We start from the raw sequence: 18748 nt of genomic DNA, 5'->3' as shown, positions 1-18748 counted from the left end.
GCCCCCCCGATCAGTTCAACCTGACGTCTCCCAATATATAGGACTTTGTAACCCTCCCTCGGGAGAGAGAGAGAGAGAGAGTGTGTCTTGTAACCAGGAAGGGCCAGCTACTACGTCCCCAGTCCCGCTCGAGAGAAGCCCGCCACTAAGTGTAACGAAGTCTCAGCCGGGTCCATCGACAGAGTGCTGTCAACTCAACATGTAACAGTAAGTGCTGGCTGTGTAGACGGTAGAAGTGCGGTGATCCCGAACCTCCCCGACGATCGACTTAGTGAAGTGCCCATTCTAATTGTGAGGTTAGGTTATACGAGAATACCATAGTCTATCATAAATTGTGTACGAACCCCCCCCATTAATCCCCCCTATTGAACTAGTAAAATAAAGCTGTAACACGCATTGGTGTTTTATATACTACACTTGTACTGTGCCTGTGTTGATATACAGTGTTAACATCACACCCTCGAGACACGCTACCATTTCCTCTCGCTATAATACTCTACTACTATAAACTCCTAGCTTACCTCTTCATGTGAGATTTTGTCTCATTACAATGGTGGCAGCGGCGGGATATGCGAATTGTTACTAGCAAAACACTCCCAGAATATGTTCAGTGCTTAATATAATTTCTCAGTGTCCCCCCACGTTCTGTGAAGTTCTCAGTATCCCAAGTGCATTTTAATTGTCGGTCAGTGTTAAATGTACCCATTGTGTTTTAGTGATAGAAGCTGCGTTTATACTAACTGTTATAACCTAACATGTCTTATAACTTACATCCTCCACCCTGTCCTAATCCTCATCTCATCCCCCCTTACCCTTCCGTCCCTGCCCTGCCCCGTCCCGCCCGGATTGGTCTGGCCCAGCCCGGTCAGCCACGCCACGCCTCCTCCCCACTACACTAACTCTGCCTCACCCGCCCCGCCTCACCCGCCCCGCCTCCACCCGCCTCGCACCGTCCAGTGTGACCACCAATCCTCATATGTTTTGTCCCGTGAGCTATGCTTCAAAATCGGTGGTTAGTGTTACTTAATATTGCGATAATTACAGAGCTTCACTCAGTGTGTTTTTATGCTAGTATGATTTGTAATGTACTCTTTGACGCGTAGTGATAAATAATATTCAGTGTAGTGAGCAGAGCTTCACTCCCCGACCCAGCCTAACGAGAATATTGTCGTGACGGAAACTATAGTTGCCAAACATTGACGTAATGTATAAAGTAAATATTTGTTTCTCTTTACGGATACACTTCCAACTAATCCATCATCCCTTTCGGATTGTGTCTGTCAAATGTCACACACAGTACCGCCCCATGGCTAGCCGGAATCCAACCACAGCACATATAAGCAGAGAAGAAGCAGCGTGATGAATGCAGCGTGATGAGTGCAGCACCACACCGCCACACACCACCCCACTTCTTTCAAGTCATCCCTGGTCTAGGATTAAGATTTTATATTTTTCTACTTTAGGAAGTTAAGGAGTGTGGAATGCAGCCCAAACATCAAAACCCTGGCAAGCCGAACCAGGGAGGGGATTTCCGCTGTGGGGGCGTGGGACAGGACGGTCAAGGATTCAGCCGATACTCGTGTACAGAGGGCGAAACCAGGACTACAGAGACTGCCCCACACGTCGTCCTGAGTGATGGCATCCCCCCCAGTGTGACCGGCTACCCCCAGCCGGACTGGCAGAAAGATATGTTGCAGAGAAGAAACGCAGATGGAGCAGAAAAATTCATCTGGAATATGACAGAAAACGAAGATGTATAAAGAAACGCAGAAGAACAGAAACATCATCTGGAATATGAAAATAAAGATGTATAAAGAAACGCAGATGAACAGAAAAATCATCTGGAATAGGATAGAAACCAGGAGGAAGTGTGAAGAAGTCAGAAGATGTGGTGACACGACCTACAAGGTGTGGTATTGAAGAAAGAAAAACGTGCTATGTGAAGAAAGAAGACAGAAGACGTGCTGTGCTGACATCAGAAGAAAGTCGAAGATGAAAAGGTGGATCATCGGAAGGACCAACCGACTACCGCTGTTGTGCTGCCGGCATTCCTTATTTTCAGATACCAGCTGGACGGAGGACTTGAGCCATGCTGGGCCCAACAAATGTACTGATGTTGTTGATGTTGTTGATGTGTAATAAAAAGATATAACACCCTAACATGTGAAGTAGGAGCATTTTTTGTGTATTTTGAAGTATTTCATTCTCTGATTTTTGTTAACATGTACTACAAAGAATGTTTTTTTAAAGATTAGTCACCTTTTCTATGAGTTCATTTGATCAATGTTTTGTATTACTAAATGCAATGTTGTAGACATACTACTGAGTGGGACGAATTATTATTTTGACACGACCTGGTTAGGCAATGTAACACCTGTTATTGTTTGTAGAATGTGATTTGCAAGTTTGCCTCGGACACTATGCTAGATATAACGGATCTTTAGATCACTCTATGTTCACTTACTGTGTATGTATTTCATTTTTTTTTCTCTTGTCATAGAAGCTTTAATCTTGGCGGGAGGTATAGTAAGCTTTGTCAGATCAAACTATGTCATACATCTCTAAGGTTATTATTTGTGTGCACTATCGCCTCACTATCTGCACATGATGTTACTGTCTACTTTAAATGTGTCATCACTTCTCTGAGCATGAAAACTTTGGTCTTGGCGGGAGGTGTAGTGATGCGTTGTCAGACCACAGCTTACATCTCAGAAACAGTCCAGACTTGACCCGACATTAGGGGGGTCAAGTGTAAGGGTAAACCTCGCGGCTGCCCAAGGGTTACAAATCAACCAGGCTCCCCTCCACATGTCACACGGCCCCAACAAATATGTAAGACACACAGTGAGCAAAGTAGCCACCTGCGGTCCTTCCCCAATTTACACTAGGAACCTACAGTACATCCCAGACAAGGCCCAGACCTATCCTCACATTAACCAGGTAAAATGTAACCCTCAAGCCCAAGTCAAGGGGCCACAAATCAACCAGAGCCTCTCATGTCACACGGCCCCACCAACGATGTTAACAGACAAGCATTCATCTGAAGATTTCTCCAGAATATACAACAACTTATAGTCTCTGAAAAAGTCCAGACCTGACCCTACATTAGCGAGGGCAAATGTAAGGAGACCCTTCGCCGCCCCCCCGATCAGCTCAACCTGACGTCTCCCAATATATAGGACTTCATAACCCTCCCTCTCTCTCTCTCTCTCGAGAGAGAGAGAGAGTGTGTCTTGTAACTAGGAAGGGCCAGCTACTACGTCCCCAGCCCCCAGAGAGAAACCTTTCCTTGCCTGGACCCAGCCGCCCTAAGCCAAAGAAGACACGACGTTCCTTAAGCTACGAGGTGAAGTACAAGATCATCCAAGAGTTGGAGAAAGGAACAAGACAGGTTGATTTGGCGCGCTAGCATGGTGTGAACGAATCTACGATCCGGACGATAAAGAAGGATGCAGCCAAGATAAAGGAGCACATGAAGATCACAAAGTCTACAGGTGCTTCTATGATCAAGTATTTCCACAACCAGGTGCTTCTCAAGACGGAAAAATTACTTGTGAGCTACTTGGTGCATCAGGCGCGACAGAACATGGCGGTGGACAAGCGCTCTGTTAAGGAGTACGCACGTGAACTGTATGCTGCAGTGTCACGAAAGATGGGAATTACAGAGCCCAAACCCATTAATGCTTCCTCTGGGTGGTTACAGAGGTTTAAGATGAGGAACAAGATCACCAATATCAACATTGGTGGTGAAGAAACTAGTGCTGACCGTGTTGCGGCTAGGGAATTTCCTCCATTTTTACGTGAGATTATGGAGGAAGGACAGTACACCGACGACCAGGTGTTTAACATGGACGAATCGGGTCTTTTTTGGAAAAAGCTACCTTCCAAGACCTTCGTTGTGAAGAATGCCAGCAAGATTTGGGGCCGGAAGTTGCAGAAGGAGCGCATCACCGTCCTGTTTACCACCAATGCCTCCGGTACCTGTAAGCTCAAGTTATCGGAGATACACACAGCACGCAAGCCGCACGCCTACAAGAGCATGGACATGACCAAGCTAAATGTCCACTGGCTGACCTCACGTAAGGCATGGATGTTCTCTACACTGTCCCTCTCCTGGTTTGATGACTGTTTCGTTCCCGATGTAAAGAAATTCTGTGAGCAACAGAATGTGCCATTCAAGATTTTGTTGCTGCTGGAAAACGCACCAGGACACTCGCCCCTACTGTTAGATCGTCACCCCAACGTAAAAGTGGTCTTTCTTCCTCCCAACACTACGTCTATATTACAGCCCATGGACCAAGAGTTAATCTGTAATGTAAAAGCTGCATTCTCTACTAAAAAATTCAAGCTCCTGAACGACTACACCAACACCAGGGAAGAGTTGCGTAACCTGAGTGACACCACCACCGATAGCAAGAGCGAAAACGACGAGGATCAACAGTTGGCAGAGCAACAAGTACTTTTCAAACAATTCTGGAGAATATTCAACATCAAGAAAGCTGTGGACTTCTTGGTGGAGGCTTGGGATCAGCTGTCTGTAGCAACTGTTCGTCACGCATGGAGACTTGTGTTGCAAGGCATTCCGGCCGTTAGGCAGAGTCAATCTGTGGCTGGTGAGGTTCAGACTGTTGCAGTAGCAGTGGACCTTGCCAGAGAAGCTGCGCAGAGTGTTACAGCTGCAGGCTTCTCCGAGACCACCAACGACGACATCCTGGAGGTGATAAGGGATCCTGATGTGACTACCGACGAGATGGTAGATGATGATGACGTCAGTGAAGAGGCAGGTGGTGCGTCATCCCAAGAAGAACACCGGTTATCCCATAGTAATGTTAGGGGTGCCATAGAGTGTATCGAGAAAGTCAAGCTCCCCCTTTCCGACGACCCTGACGCAAACAGGTATGAAATCTTCACTACCCAGCTGTTACAGACTATGGAGCCCTACTTCAAGGTTTATCATGACAACATAAACACCAGCCGTCAGCAAAGTATAACAGAGTTCTTCGCCCACAACCCGCCACAGCCAGCCCAAGCCAGTGATAGTGACAGAGGTAGAGACAGTGAAGATGACTTTGAGGGATTTGTCAGGGAGGCCCTGACAAGTGTGGATGACACTGATGGTGACTCACCTGAGGGCCAGTAGCCTGCCCTCTGCCTCAGAACCAGCCTCCATCCCCGTATGCCGACCCATCTCTTCTACTAACGTAAGTGTTAAACCTAACTTTTATTTTTCCTAACCTAACCTCTTCTATATTAATTGTGTGTGCATACCATCATAAAATTAAGATAAAATTTTTACTACAACATAGTTGTGTGTTGTCAAAAAGTGGAGTTTGGGGGTCGGCCCGGTCTCTAATTCAGTTAATCCCATATGTTATGTTGTTCACTTTACGCGTTTCTCACTTTCCGCGGTACCCTGTGGGTTGTATTAACCGCGTAAAGTGAGGGTTGACTGTATAACATAGAACTATAAAATAAGAAAAATGAAAGCATGGATGTGGCTAAAAAAAAATTAAATAAATACATGAAACTATAAAAAAAAATGGGTGGGAACTGATTGTGCTTGGAGGCAGTGAGCTGTAACTGCATAGGCGACTCGCTAGTCTGCCTCCCTTCCTTCCCCAATGTGAGTCAGCTGGGTGACTGCCCATCTGTACCAGCAAATGTGAAGAATAAATAAAAATAATACTGTACATAAAACACTTGAATTCAACTCACCACAAATGATGTTGAGTGCTGGATGAGGTGAGTTTTATATCCAATGTAATTCCTATATGAGCTCTTTTAGCACAACTGCTTTCACTTGCACTTGATGGAATCTTTCCACTCATCTTCAATAAGGGTAATACACTGGACAGTCTTCAATAAGATATGTATGTAAGTGTTAAATGCAAGAGCTGGGATCAAGAGATCAAGCGTACACGCTGGGAGATAACAACATACAGTGACCCCTCCGTTAACGAACTCAATCCGTTCCAGAAGGTCGTTCGTTAACCGAAAAGTTCGTTAACCGAAACCATTGTTTCAATGGGTTTTTGGGTAATTGGTTCCAGCTCACCGAAAATTTCCTAAATTCAACAAAATAGTAGAAAAGTTCACTTGCTTTGAGGTGTGTATGTAGAAGGCTCCTGGATGATGATGATGATGGGATTTAGAATAGGGGTGGAGGAAAAGGAAGAAGAGAAGGCATTGGGGTGGAAGAGAAATCACCCCATGGCGCCATTTCACCCATAAAATTTTAGCTCTCTGGTGTAATTCAAGATTATTTTCTTTAAATCAACACTGCACTGCATTATATATTGTCAATATGTAAAATATATTTCAAAATGACCAATAATTTGCTTGGAAACACAGAAAAAAAGCATTTTGTTGAAGAGAGTCTCAAGCCAGATGTTACCTCCAGTGAAAACAGAGAGAGACTAACTCCTGTTTGCTGTGTTAAGAGGCTGGATGCCGCGCATTAAACTAGTCACTTTACCTTCAATTATGTTCAATAATTGTTAAAATGACTAAAAAATTGAATATTAAACTTTTAAAATTATTGAATAGTATAAACTTCTTGATATTTACTAAAATAGTAAGGCATTTAAGCCCTAGAACCAATTAATGTATTGGCGGACAGATACTAAAGCTGGTTGCCCGGTCAGTGCAAGCAAAAACATGTTGAGGTCGGTTCGTAAGAACTTCGTTAACCGAATTGAAGATCCTTATGGAAGGCAGTTCGTTAATCGAAATTACGTTAACCGAGGTGTTCGTTAAACGAGGGGTCACTGTACTGAGTTGGTTTGGGTACACATGGTTGGTGGTAGCAAACACCAGAAAATCCACACCAAATAAATCATAATTTCTGTAAAATTTTTGTTTGTCCTATACAGTAGGGTTGTGATGTTTCATGAGTTGTTACATCGCATTTGATTTATCACGAGTAACTACATTACTCCCATTATTTTTCATTTTTACAGGTCAGTGCAATACAGTATATTGCGAGTTTAATTTCCCCTGCCAGATGTCTCAACACACCGTTGCAGTCTAGGGTGTGTCATACGGAGGCGAATTTTTTTTTTTTGAGTTTGAAAAATCGGCCCATGGTATTAATGATGTAGTTCTATGTGCAGAATCATGTGATATCTTCAGATTTGAAAAGTTTTCATTTTTTGCTAGGTAAATTTTAACTTGAAATCTTATGAAAATTCAGTATTCCCACCCTGTTACCAACGCCACTAAATAGCTTATTTAAAGTAAAGTAAATGTATCAGGTTAATTTATTAGGATGAAAATGATCCAGAATAGTGAAACGAATGATCTTGACACATTTATTAAATTTAATATTCCTTTAGAAAACAAAATCATCAAATACAAAAACCGGTTTTACTACTACGACCCGGTGTTGCTGCACACCATAGAGAACATGTCTTTCTTACTTCTGTTTCTACTCATCACCTCCCTGCTGACCACCTGAGCTCGGATGTAGCCTTCCCTCCTCTCCTGGCTGTACACGTGACTGCTGGCCTCACTCACTTGCTGTACACAACGCTCTATACTCTGGGTGTGCGAGGGCCAGGCAGGGACATGCATGGGGTTGTCCAGGAAAGCTCTGACTTGAACATTGGTGAGGCTGCAGGTAAGAGGGGGCTCACTGCCAGCCTGGATGTTATCCAGATCTATGAGATCAGTGAGGGTCTTGGCACCTAGATTGACTTCAGGAGTCTTCCTGACCCTGAAGGAATCGTCACCAACTGATTCGTCATGCCCAGATCCTCTCATAAGTCTCATATCCAAGATCTTTTTGACTGCCACTCTTCTCTCCTCCTCATCCTTACTGCAGAGCATTGTCTGCAGAACTGCCTTGGGATGAGCATACCAGGAAGATCTCCTCACAGTCTGCTCCACAATCTGAACAACCTTCCTTGGCTGACTCCTCAGGAGCTCAAGCTGGAAGAGAACATGCCTCGGACCTTCGGAGAACGATGACTTGACCTTGGTGTTGAACCAATTTGGCAAGTAGACACTCACGATGAATTGGACAATAAGTCTCAGGTTGTGAAGCTGGTTCCCTTTCAGTTTATGATGAGCGACCCAAATTCTGCAGAACCTGAGAGCCGTTGTGAGCCACCTAGAATGTGAGACTGGACCTATCTGCAGGTAAGCAAGTCTATCAGGCATGACCCCAGTTTTGATGGCACTGCAAATCATGTAACCATAGTACTGGTCAGTACTCAGGTCGTCAATGACAGTATGTGCAAGCTCAACGAGTGGAGGGCCAACTGTGATTTTTTCAAAGCTCGGATTTATTTCTAACTCAGTGGCAGAGTCCAGCATCTTGCCAAGAGGACCAGACCATCTGTTGTTTGAAAGAGTCTTGCCATCCAGCTCCTGGATCAGATGTCTGAGTGGCAACTCGTTGGTGTGGAGGTCACAAACAATCCAGACCAGCTTCCTCCCAATCTTCCGCTCTATCCACTGTATGACCCCCCCTTGCCACCCTGTGTTCGTGTTGGTGCTGTCCCCTCCAATGGCCTGCAGGGTCTGGTCTACGTTCCTCTCTCTGAGCCAGTTCACAATGTTATCTGCCACTATCTCAGCTGGTTTCCTGGTGTCATCTTTCTCTGGAGTGAAATGCCACAAATACTTCCCTCCTGGTTCACTGCAGCAGGAGTAGTGTTCCTCCTTCACCATGGCAGGGAACAACTTGTCAGAATCTCCAACTTTCATGAACACTTTAGTGTCATCCCTTCTCCCATCAAAGAACAAACAATTGATTCCATTTTCTCTTATCCCCTTATCAAACTCCTCTTCTAGGTTACTGACAAGTTTCTCCTGAGCTCTCCTTACTTTGTTACGATCTATCACCAGGTGAACATCATCAGGTGTTATCAAACCACTGTCAATCCAGGCAGCTGTTGCTATCTCTGCAGTTTCTCTGAGACCAGTGTGGTGTCGCATGCTGGCCAGAGCTATGCTCGGGATATCTTACCTATTTCGAATGTTATGCCTGGAAGGTTTGGGATCATTATTTTCTGGGTTAGGGACAAAGTCACCATTCTCCTGGTCAGCACTCGGATCAGCCATGGGGAAGTCATTAAACTCTGAATCAGCTTGACTCCAATCATCGGCCTTTTTTACCTCACCCTGGGCCTTCTCAAGTCTCTTTTCCTCGGCAACTCTTCTCCTCTTCTGTCTCTCTGTGACAGCCTCCTGTCTCTTGGACTCCGGAATATCTTGGCTAGAAATCATGAGAGCCCCTATACTGCCAGTCTTCTCTCTCTGTGATTTGTCAAATGCCAGTTCGATCACAGGAATCTTCAGTTCACGCTTGCAAATACAGGATATGTGGGCCTCGGATTTACAGTCACGATCGCATCCAAACTCAGGACAGAGAACAATTGGGCACTTGCGAGTAATTATGTCAAATAACTGGTCCAGTTGCTTGGCAAAGCTGTCCTTAACTGCAAGTTTTCCTCTCCCAAGAGAGATATCTCTTGCCTTTTCCCAACTGGCTAGCAGTCTCTCACTAATTTTCTTCTGACTTGTTATGACTGGAGGCTTGAACTGAGCGTTAGCCAAAGTGTACTGTGCCAAGACAGCTTTGGTCATATCACTGGCAATGTCTTTGTTTGTGTAAGTTCTTTGGTTCTTTTCACTGATTTGCCTGATTAAAACACCGTATCTCAAAGCATCTCTCAATGTAGGCAACTCCGACTTCAGGAGCTCTCTCCCAGACCCAAGATAGTGACTGAGATGGCTGGATTTTTGGTTCCTCGTCCTGACACAAGCAGCCATCGCAAATATTATCAACTTATAAATGCATCAGAATCTGAAACAGACAAAAATATTGTTAGTTGGGTTGTTAAAGAATGAAGTCAGAAAGCAATGTTCACTATTTAATTGTAATGCACTAATGCAGCTGTACGTTAGATTTTCGATAAATTTCACGCTAAAATTTACCTAGCAAAAGGTTGCAAAATATTGAAACTGAAATTATTTTCTGTTTATATACACTAAAATCTACCAAAAAAGTGATGGGCCATTAGTTTTAGCTGATCTTCCCTCCTATGACACACCCTACCGTTGCACGCCTATCTCCTGCCACGCGAGCATCCTCTCAGTTACTCGCTCATGTTTTTAGGCTTTCTCTAATTGTCGGTGTGTTGTATACACAGTTTTACAAAGTCCAATGGTCCTACAATGGCACCTAGTTCAAGTGCACCTCCCAAGAAAAAGGAAGAAAAGGTTAAAATCTTGGATAAATTTGAGCGTGGTTCAGGGGCCTTAGTTGTTGCTCACCATTATGGGGTTAATGAGCGGACGAATAGGAGCATCAAGCTGAAGGCAACTGTAATGAGAATAGCTTATTCAGTGCCCCACAATTTCTAAGATGACACTGCATCTCAGACTTCCGATGTATGAGAAAATAGAGGAAGGATTAACAGTGTGGGTGAAAGAAATGCAGGTTCAACAATTTCTGCAAAATGGCCCGATAATAAAAAATAAAGCCATAGAAATACAAGAAAAGATAGTACAGAAAGAAAAGATGGAAATTAGTGATATGAAATTCACTGCTAGCCAGGGATGGGTACATAACTACATCTAGTGCGTTGGCCTGAGGAATGTGATGCTTACAGGGGAAGCCACGTCTGCCAATCACAACGCTGCTGAGCGTAAGAAGGTGTAATTAGTGGAATTTATTAAGGAGAGCATTCAGCTGAAAAGACAATGAAAATTGGAAAATTACAAAAAATTCAGAAAAATTCCTGAGGAAAGCTGTTGCCTATAGCTATCTGCTGACATATTTTGATTGCGAAATTCATATTTATGTAGCTATGCATGATTGTTCTACCTCCCTTCATTTAGAAGGCCCTTCTGTTTATGTAGCAAAAGCTGTAGAAAAGTATTTATAATAATATTTTGGTGTAAAATAATACCAATCACTTGGTAAAAATCAGTATCTGGCACCTTTCTCAGCTAGCTAGTTGCAGAACCAGAGTCTTGTACACAGCAGTTCGACCGTCTATTGCTCTCGTGCCACCCTATCGGCCCATATCTCGAAACAAATTTTTCTAACCTTCAACTCCCTAAGGCTCGACTATTTATGGGCCGATTCTAATAAAACAAAAACTAAGTTGTAGAATAACATATTCTGCAAGGATCCAAACATGGAAAGCAGCATGGAGATGGCTGAGGTGATGTGGCACATCACATGCCACTATGAGAGGCTTCTCCACCAATGCCAGATGGCTCAGAAACAGAAGTCAATCATGGACTATTTCAGATCATCATTAGTTTTTTTCAGGTGAGTTTAAAATTCTCCAAACACTAAGACCCTAAATCTATTTTGTGATTATGGAAAGAAAAATATAATGATTTTTGTCTGTGCTGTTTCATTCATACAGATGTGAAACCAGGACCTAGTCCAGCAGCTGTGTCAGAGATATTGTGGGAGGAGGTGGCAACAGCGGACAGAGAGGAGGAGGTGGAGACTGAATGGAGGGAGGAGGAGGAGTTAGCAATTCTCTTAACAGAGGAGCATTAGGAAGCTTCACCCCACTATGTTATTTTAGAAATTCTTCATACATGTATAAAATGAAGTGTTAAGTGAATATGAATAGTGAAGTGAAGTGAAAAAAAAAAGAAAATCTGTGGTACAGTGATCCCTCGGTTAACGAGCGCCTCGGTTAACAAGATTTCGGTTAACGATTTACCTTCCATAAATTCTTAACTTCTGTTAACGAGCAATCCCTCGATCAACGAGTTTTTTACGAGCCACCTCAACATGTTTTCGCTTGCATTTGGAGGTGCACCAGCTGTAGTATTAGTCTGCCAATACAGTAATTGGTTTCAGGGCTTAAATTCCTTACTATTTTAGTAAATATCAAGAAGTTTATACTATTCAATAATTTTAAAAGTTTAATATTAAATTTTTTAGTCATTTTAACAATTATTGAACATAATTGAAGGTAAGGAAACTAGTTTCATGCACGCCAGCCAGCCTGGCAACACACCAAACAGGCGCCAGTCTCTCTGTCTTTTCAGTGGAGGTAACATCTTGCTTGAGACTCTCTTCAACTAAATGCTTCTTTTCTGTGTTTGCAGGCAAATTATTGGTCATTTTTAAATTTATTTTACATATTGACAATATATAATGCAGTGCAGTGCTGATTTAAAGAAAATAATCTTGAATTACACCAAGAGAACTAAAATTTTATGGGTGAAATGGCACCATGGGGTGACTTCCCTGCCACCCCAATGCCTTCTCTTCTCCTCCACCCTCATTCTAATTCCCATCATCATCATCATCATCATCATCATCATCATCATCATCATCCAGGAGCCTTATACATACACACCTCAAAGTATGTGTACTTTTCTACTTTTTTTGTTGAATTTAGGCAATTTTTGGTGAGCTGGAACCAATTACCCAAAAACTCATTGAAACAATGGTTTCGGTTAACGAGTTTTTCGGTTAATGAGCAACCTGCAGGAACGAATTATGCTCGTTAACCGAGGGACCAATGTATACATTGATACAAAAAAACATTAAAGTAACTTTTACTTTCTGTCATTCGCACAGATTCAGGCACGTTAAAAATTCTCCAAATAAAGTATGATGTCAAATTAATAAAATAAAAATGATGAATTGTGTCTAGTGAAAAGGAAAAAAAACAATAAAGCTATTTCTATGATGTCTCATTCATACAGATTACCGGCACACTTGAGCAGTGTTGAGTCAGGTGGACACTGGACACAGTCACAGTGTGGGGCACTGGAGTTATGCAGTACCCTGTACCTGACTGTAGTGTAGATATTACATTTTTTATTTCAGAATAAAATTTTGTGATATTGTGTGTTTTTTTGGGCCTCTGGTCCCTAACCTCTTATTTACATATAAATCAATATCACGGTGCTTCATGAATTGATGCTTAGTGAACATTTTCGGTCCCTATCTCGCAAAACTTCACGACTGCTGTATCGCAATTTTTGTGTTGAAAATTTTGAATATTTATCCCATTTCTGTAAGGTCGAATTTACAGGCCATATCCTAAATTTAGTGGTAATAATTTATTAATTCCGTATGGACGAATTTCCGCAACCTGAGTTTCCGTAACATGGGGATACCAGTACTACTTACCTTCTCCTTAACCCAGTATCACACCAGGAGTAGTCTCAATATCCTGGACTAGAAAGTGCAAAAATAAGTAACTACCATCAATTTAAATCTTTTTCATGTTGGTGGTTTATGTTTATTTTTTCAAAGCTAAGTTGCAACTGACATGTGGAATACACTGAGCACGTAAAGTATGGAATGTGGATAATACTGTACAGTCAACCCTCACTTTACGCGGTTAATGTAACCCACAGGGTACCGCGGAAAGTGAGAAACACGTAAATTGAATAACATAACATATGGGATTAAATGAAATAGAGACCAGCTGACCCCAAACTCCACTTTTTCCAACACAATACCTATGTTCTAGTAAAAATAACATCTTAATTTTATGATGGTACAGTGACCCCTCGTTTAACGAACGCCTCGGTTAACGAAATTTCGGTTAACGAACTGCCTTCCATATGGATCTTCAATTCGGTTAACGAACAAAAATTCGGTTAACGAATTTCTTACGAACTGACCTCAACATGTTTTCGCTTGCACTGACCGGGCAACCAGCTTTAGTATCAGTCCGGTTCTAGGGCTTAAATTCCTTACTATTTTAGTAAATATCAAGAAGTTTATACTATTCAATAATTTTAAAAGTTTAATATTCAATTTTTTAGTCATTTTAACAATTATTGAACATAATTGAAGGTAAAGTGACTAGTTTAATGCGCGGCATCCAGCCTCTTAACACAGCAAACAGGCGTTAGTCTCTCTCTGTTTTCACTGGAGATAATATCTTGCTTGAGACTCTCTTCAACTAAACGCTTTTTTTCTGTGATTCCAAGCAAATTATTGGTCATTTTGAAATATATTTTACATATTGACAATATATAATGCAGTGCAGTGTTGATTTAAAGAAAATAATCTTGAATTACACCAAGAGAACTAAAATTTTATGGGTGAAATGGTGCCATGGGGTGACTTCTCTTCCACCCCAATGCCTTCTCTTCTTCCTTCTCCTCCACCCCCATTCTAATTCCCATCATCATCATCATCATCATCCAGAAGCCTTCTACATACACACCTCAAAGTAAGTGAACTTTTCTACCATTTTTGTTGAATTTAGGAAATTTTCGGTGAGCTGGAACCAATTACCCAAAAACCCATTGAAACAATGGTTTCGGTTAACGAACGACCTTCTGGAACGGATTGAGTTCGTTAACCGAGGGGTCACTGTACATGCACACAATTAATACTTAAGAGAAATACAGTCGCCAAGTTAATGTCCATTCAAATAATGGACTCAACTCCCTCCCCCTCTTCTCACACTACACTAGGTGGCTCTTCCCTCTCTGAGAAATTTTTGGGGGAAAACCAGGTATAGTAATAAATAATACCTCAAACTAAAGTTAGGATAATATAATTGACATTGCTGGATTCCTTGTAAGACCAGGAATATTTTGAATATAAATGTCATATATTTTGCACAAAAGATAACATATTTACTCAGAGTAAACATTATATCTAAAATTTGTATGTCTAATGCAAAATCTATGATATTTATATTCAAAATGATCATCAAATTGTAAGAATTCCAGCAATGTAAATTATATTCTGGCCAGGTAATTTGTATCAATTTTATGAGCTAAAACAAATATCTTCAGTTAATAAAAAAAAAAAAATATTCTTCACACCGTGCCAGATGGTCGGTTGGTCCCTCCCTCCCCCTCTCCCCCCACCAACCCTCCCTACCAGATGTGTGGGAAAACCAGAATATTTACCTTTTTCGTAATAAATAATACCTCAAACTAAAGTTAGGATAATATAATTGACATTGCTGGATTCCTTGTAAGACCAGGAATATTTTGAATATAAATGTCATATATTTTGCACAAAAGATAACATATTTACTCAGAGTAAACATTATATCTAAAATTTGTATGTCTAATGCAAAATCTATGATATTTATATTCAAAATGATCATCAAATTTTAAGAATTCCAGCAATGTAAATTATATTCTGGCCGGATAATTTGTATGAATTTTATGAGCTAAATAAAAAAATTATACTTCACCCGCGTAAAGGGGTACACCCACCGCAGAATGTGAGCATCCTGGGTTCTGGCAGGGCACCGTGGAAATGCGGAATGTGGGACCGCGTAAAGTGAGGGTTGACTGTACATGATTGCAGTGAATTTGATATAGATCCCAAAATAAGGAAACCTGATGTCTAACCTGCATTATAATCTTGAGTCCATTGTGTATATCTTGAGTGTAATTGCAGGAAGGTGTGGTGCAGTACAGCCTCCAAATCCTTGTGTACAGCAAGATATTCCAGTAATACATTCTGCAAATATCCATTAAAATTAAAACTGTTCTGTAAACACCCACATATAACACACGATGAAGCTATTCTCAATTGTATACTATACAGTAATTACTGGCAGTGTTTTCTAAATGGGGCTTTGGGCTACTTTGACCCACCAAATTTACATGGAGCCTATGGAAATGTGTTGTCCAAGAGGATGCAGAGGGATGGGAGCAGGGTTCCTGTAAAGACCCTAGTACAGTAATCCCGTGTTTTTCACGGGTTTTTTATCGCGGTTTTGACCATTCGCGTTTTTTTTACTAAAAAATTATATATATATATGCATTTCTGTTGAAAAATATAATCTTTAATTACAAAATTGTCCAGCTTGTACATGCCGTTACTCAAATAGAACTGATCCCAAGCCCACCCATGACCATAAGAATATCTTAATATTACCATTTCACAAAAATAATAGAATCTAGTCTTATTAAACATACCGAAGCATTCAACATGAATTTGAGTAACGGCATGTACAAGCTGGACAATTTTGTAATTAAGAAGATTTGTAACCAGGTGAGAAGGTCGGGTCACCTGACCATCTGACCTGACCACCAACCGTTGTGCGCTATTTAAAGATTAGAAGGGTCATTACCTAATACCTGACCATTGTGGACCTGGTCTCACCCTCCTCTGTATATATACACCTTGGTTTGTATTTCTCTTTAGTCTGTACTCACCCCTGAAGATGTGAATTACACGAAAGCGCTTGGGAACTTCGTGTTTTCTTCTTTCCTTGTGATTATCAGCATATACCTAGATCACGCGCACCTACAGTGATTTACTTGCATACAGTATACAGTATATAAAATATCCTTTAAAAACAAAAATTTTAATTTTGTGCCATTTTCGATATTCCCCTGTGCGGTGCGGCAAACAGACCCGCTGCTCCGAGAAGCCTTAGTCCACACGTGCCTACCGTACTGTGAACGCTACTGTCCACATGGCTCCGGGATGTAAGTCAGCCTCATCAAAGGCAAATATTACTAGCAAAGACTTTAAAGCGACCAAGAGATCAAGAATAGTGATGACCTTAACGGAAAAAACAGTTTTATTAGACAAGCTCAGAGGTGGTATGAGCTATGGCTTGAGAGGTGGTGAAGACTGACAATTCATTTGTCTTTTGTCAGAATACAAGTCTTCAAGTGAAGGAATGTGGGTGGAAGAGGACTGGCTGGCTGGCGTGACTGTGTGAGGGCGGGCAGACGCCGGGACAGCAGGGAGAGGCCGGCAATGCGAGTGTTGCCGACCAGCGAAATATAATTTTTTTTATTTACTTGTAAATAATTTTTTTTTTATATAACTGTGTTTACGTTTTTCCATTATTATACTACAATATGATTAGTTTCTAATAATGATGTTAGTAAATGCCGGTACAGTGCATCAGTGATCAGTGTGACCACTGGGCCGTGAGTGGAGAGGACGGCGTGGTTAAGTGCATGACCTGCCTGAGCTGTTTGGTGGCCACAGGTACAGTGATTCCTAAAAGAGTATTTGCGGTTTTGGCTTTTCGCGGGGGTTTCAGGTCTAGGGCTGCGATTGGATAGCGATTGCTCAGTAGTCTCCCAATTCTTGCAGAAGAAACAACACGCTGGTCGAACCCAAGACCCTAAAACGTAAATATAAACTCTAAATAACTTTAATAAGTATAATAATGTACTGTAATTTGATCATATTATACAACTTGTCTCCTGATGTATCAACAGATGTAACATGTGAGTTATACTTAAGATGTTAACAGGCTATGTACTGTATATTGATTGTATTATTCATTCTATGTGTCCTGAGATGACAGCATTTGTTATATGTGAATTGTTCTTCAACAGGTTTTGACCGAATTATATGGTACGCGTCAACGTTGAGGGTTTATTTCTCCAGCAACAAACCAATAACGCTCCAATGAGCGTTAACAGCTCGATGTTATCAACCTCAAAATCACCCTTCTCCCCCATCAAGTTATATTCATATTTTTTCAAGGTAAAGTGTTACATTTACTGTATGATTTCATTATTAGATATGAATGTAACATTTATTTAGACTGTGCTATCCTTTGTGTTAGGCTAACTACTAATTTTTTTTCGATTTCGAGTAGTAATCTGCACCTAACCCTATTTTCTCCATAAGCCCTGTTATTTCTATTACGCGATTCTCTATAACACGATATTTTACAAGAACACAACTATCGCGTTATAGGAGAACTGACTGTAAAAAGAAATAAAAAAGAAAAAAGAAAAAGACCATATTAATCTACACCACAGAGATGCTGGAAAACCAGCTTTTTAAAGTGAGACAGATTGTAGGAGTATGAAAACAGAGAAGAAGGCAGAGCATTCCACAGTTTGGCTGTGTGAGGAAAGAAGGAGGTACTATAACGGGTTATTCTAGTGTGACCGACAGCCACAGAGGAACTGTGGGCACCGCGGGCAAGACGAGTGTTACGAGCCCACGGCCTTGCCGACGGCACACAGGATGCCAAATCCACCGAAGATTGCCAGTTAAAGTACCTGTAAAAGAGAGAGAATGAAGCAACATTGAGGCAAGAGAAAGTGAAGAAAGATTATCAACTTAAGGAACAGAGTCAATAAGACTAAATGCCTTTGATTCCACCCTACCTAACAGTTGGACAGAAGAAAAGTCACCCCAGATATGAGAGCAATACTTGAAGTTAGGACGAATGAATCCCTTATAAACTTGAAGCAATTGCCTCAGGAGTGAAGTAGCTACGGCATCTGTACAGCATTCTCAGCTTTCAGGAGGCAGCTTTAGCAATGTTGTGGATGTGTGGCTTCCATGATATATTAGACCAAATGGTGAGACCTAGCATATCTAGAAAGTAGACAGTGGGTTGTCCAGTATCCATGGATGAAAGAATCCAGTGAGCCTTCCAATAATGTTTCTATGGAAAGGAGACTCAGTAAACTAGGAACAGAGTACATGGAGGCTTATCAAGATTAGGAATGTGTTCAGGAAACCTGAACACAATGAAGTGTAGGACTATAAAGGGCCAATTCATTATATACTTCACCATGAAGTGTTGAAGCCAGACTCCGTAAGCCCACCCATGAGAATCGTATTTATATCTTGCCAAAAAGTACAAATGTATTTGAATTTACATACTTGACCAGCACACTCATAGATTTGTCTTGTGTGACATGAAAGTGAATAGACCACCTGATCATTACGTCCTGACAACAACGACTTTTGAAGGCCAACCCAGCGGGGCAATTTCAGTGGTTTCATTATGTCGTAATGCAGAAATGCTAAAATGATTCTTAGAAACTCCAATGTTGA

The 18748-nt window shown here is 41.5% G+C and overlaps 1 protein-coding gene across 1 annotated transcript in view; it reads right to left on the bottom strand.

Annotated features, from left to right (window-relative positions):
• LOC121878112 (protein phosphatase 1K, mitochondrial-like) overlaps nt 1-18748 on the bottom strand; it is a 142630-nt gene that overhangs the window by 84503 nt on the left and 39379 nt on the right. The window contains exon 3 of the mRNA XM_042384104.1: nt 15325-15436. Within this exon, the coding sequence (XP_042240038.1) occupies nt 15325-15436 (112 nt within the window). The remainder of the gene's footprint in view (nt 1-15324; nt 15437-18748) is intronic.

The sequence above is a fragment of the Homarus americanus genome, unplaced genomic scaffold, assembly GCF_018991925.1.
Source record: "Homarus americanus isolate GMGI-L3 unplaced genomic scaffold, GMGI_Hamer_2.0 scaffold45562, whole genome shotgun sequence".
Lineage (NCBI taxonomy): Eukaryota > Metazoa > Arthropoda > Malacostraca > Decapoda > Nephropidae > Homarus > Homarus americanus.
Note: the sequence above shows the minus strand (reverse complement) of the source record. Positions and strands in the feature narration are given on the sequence as shown.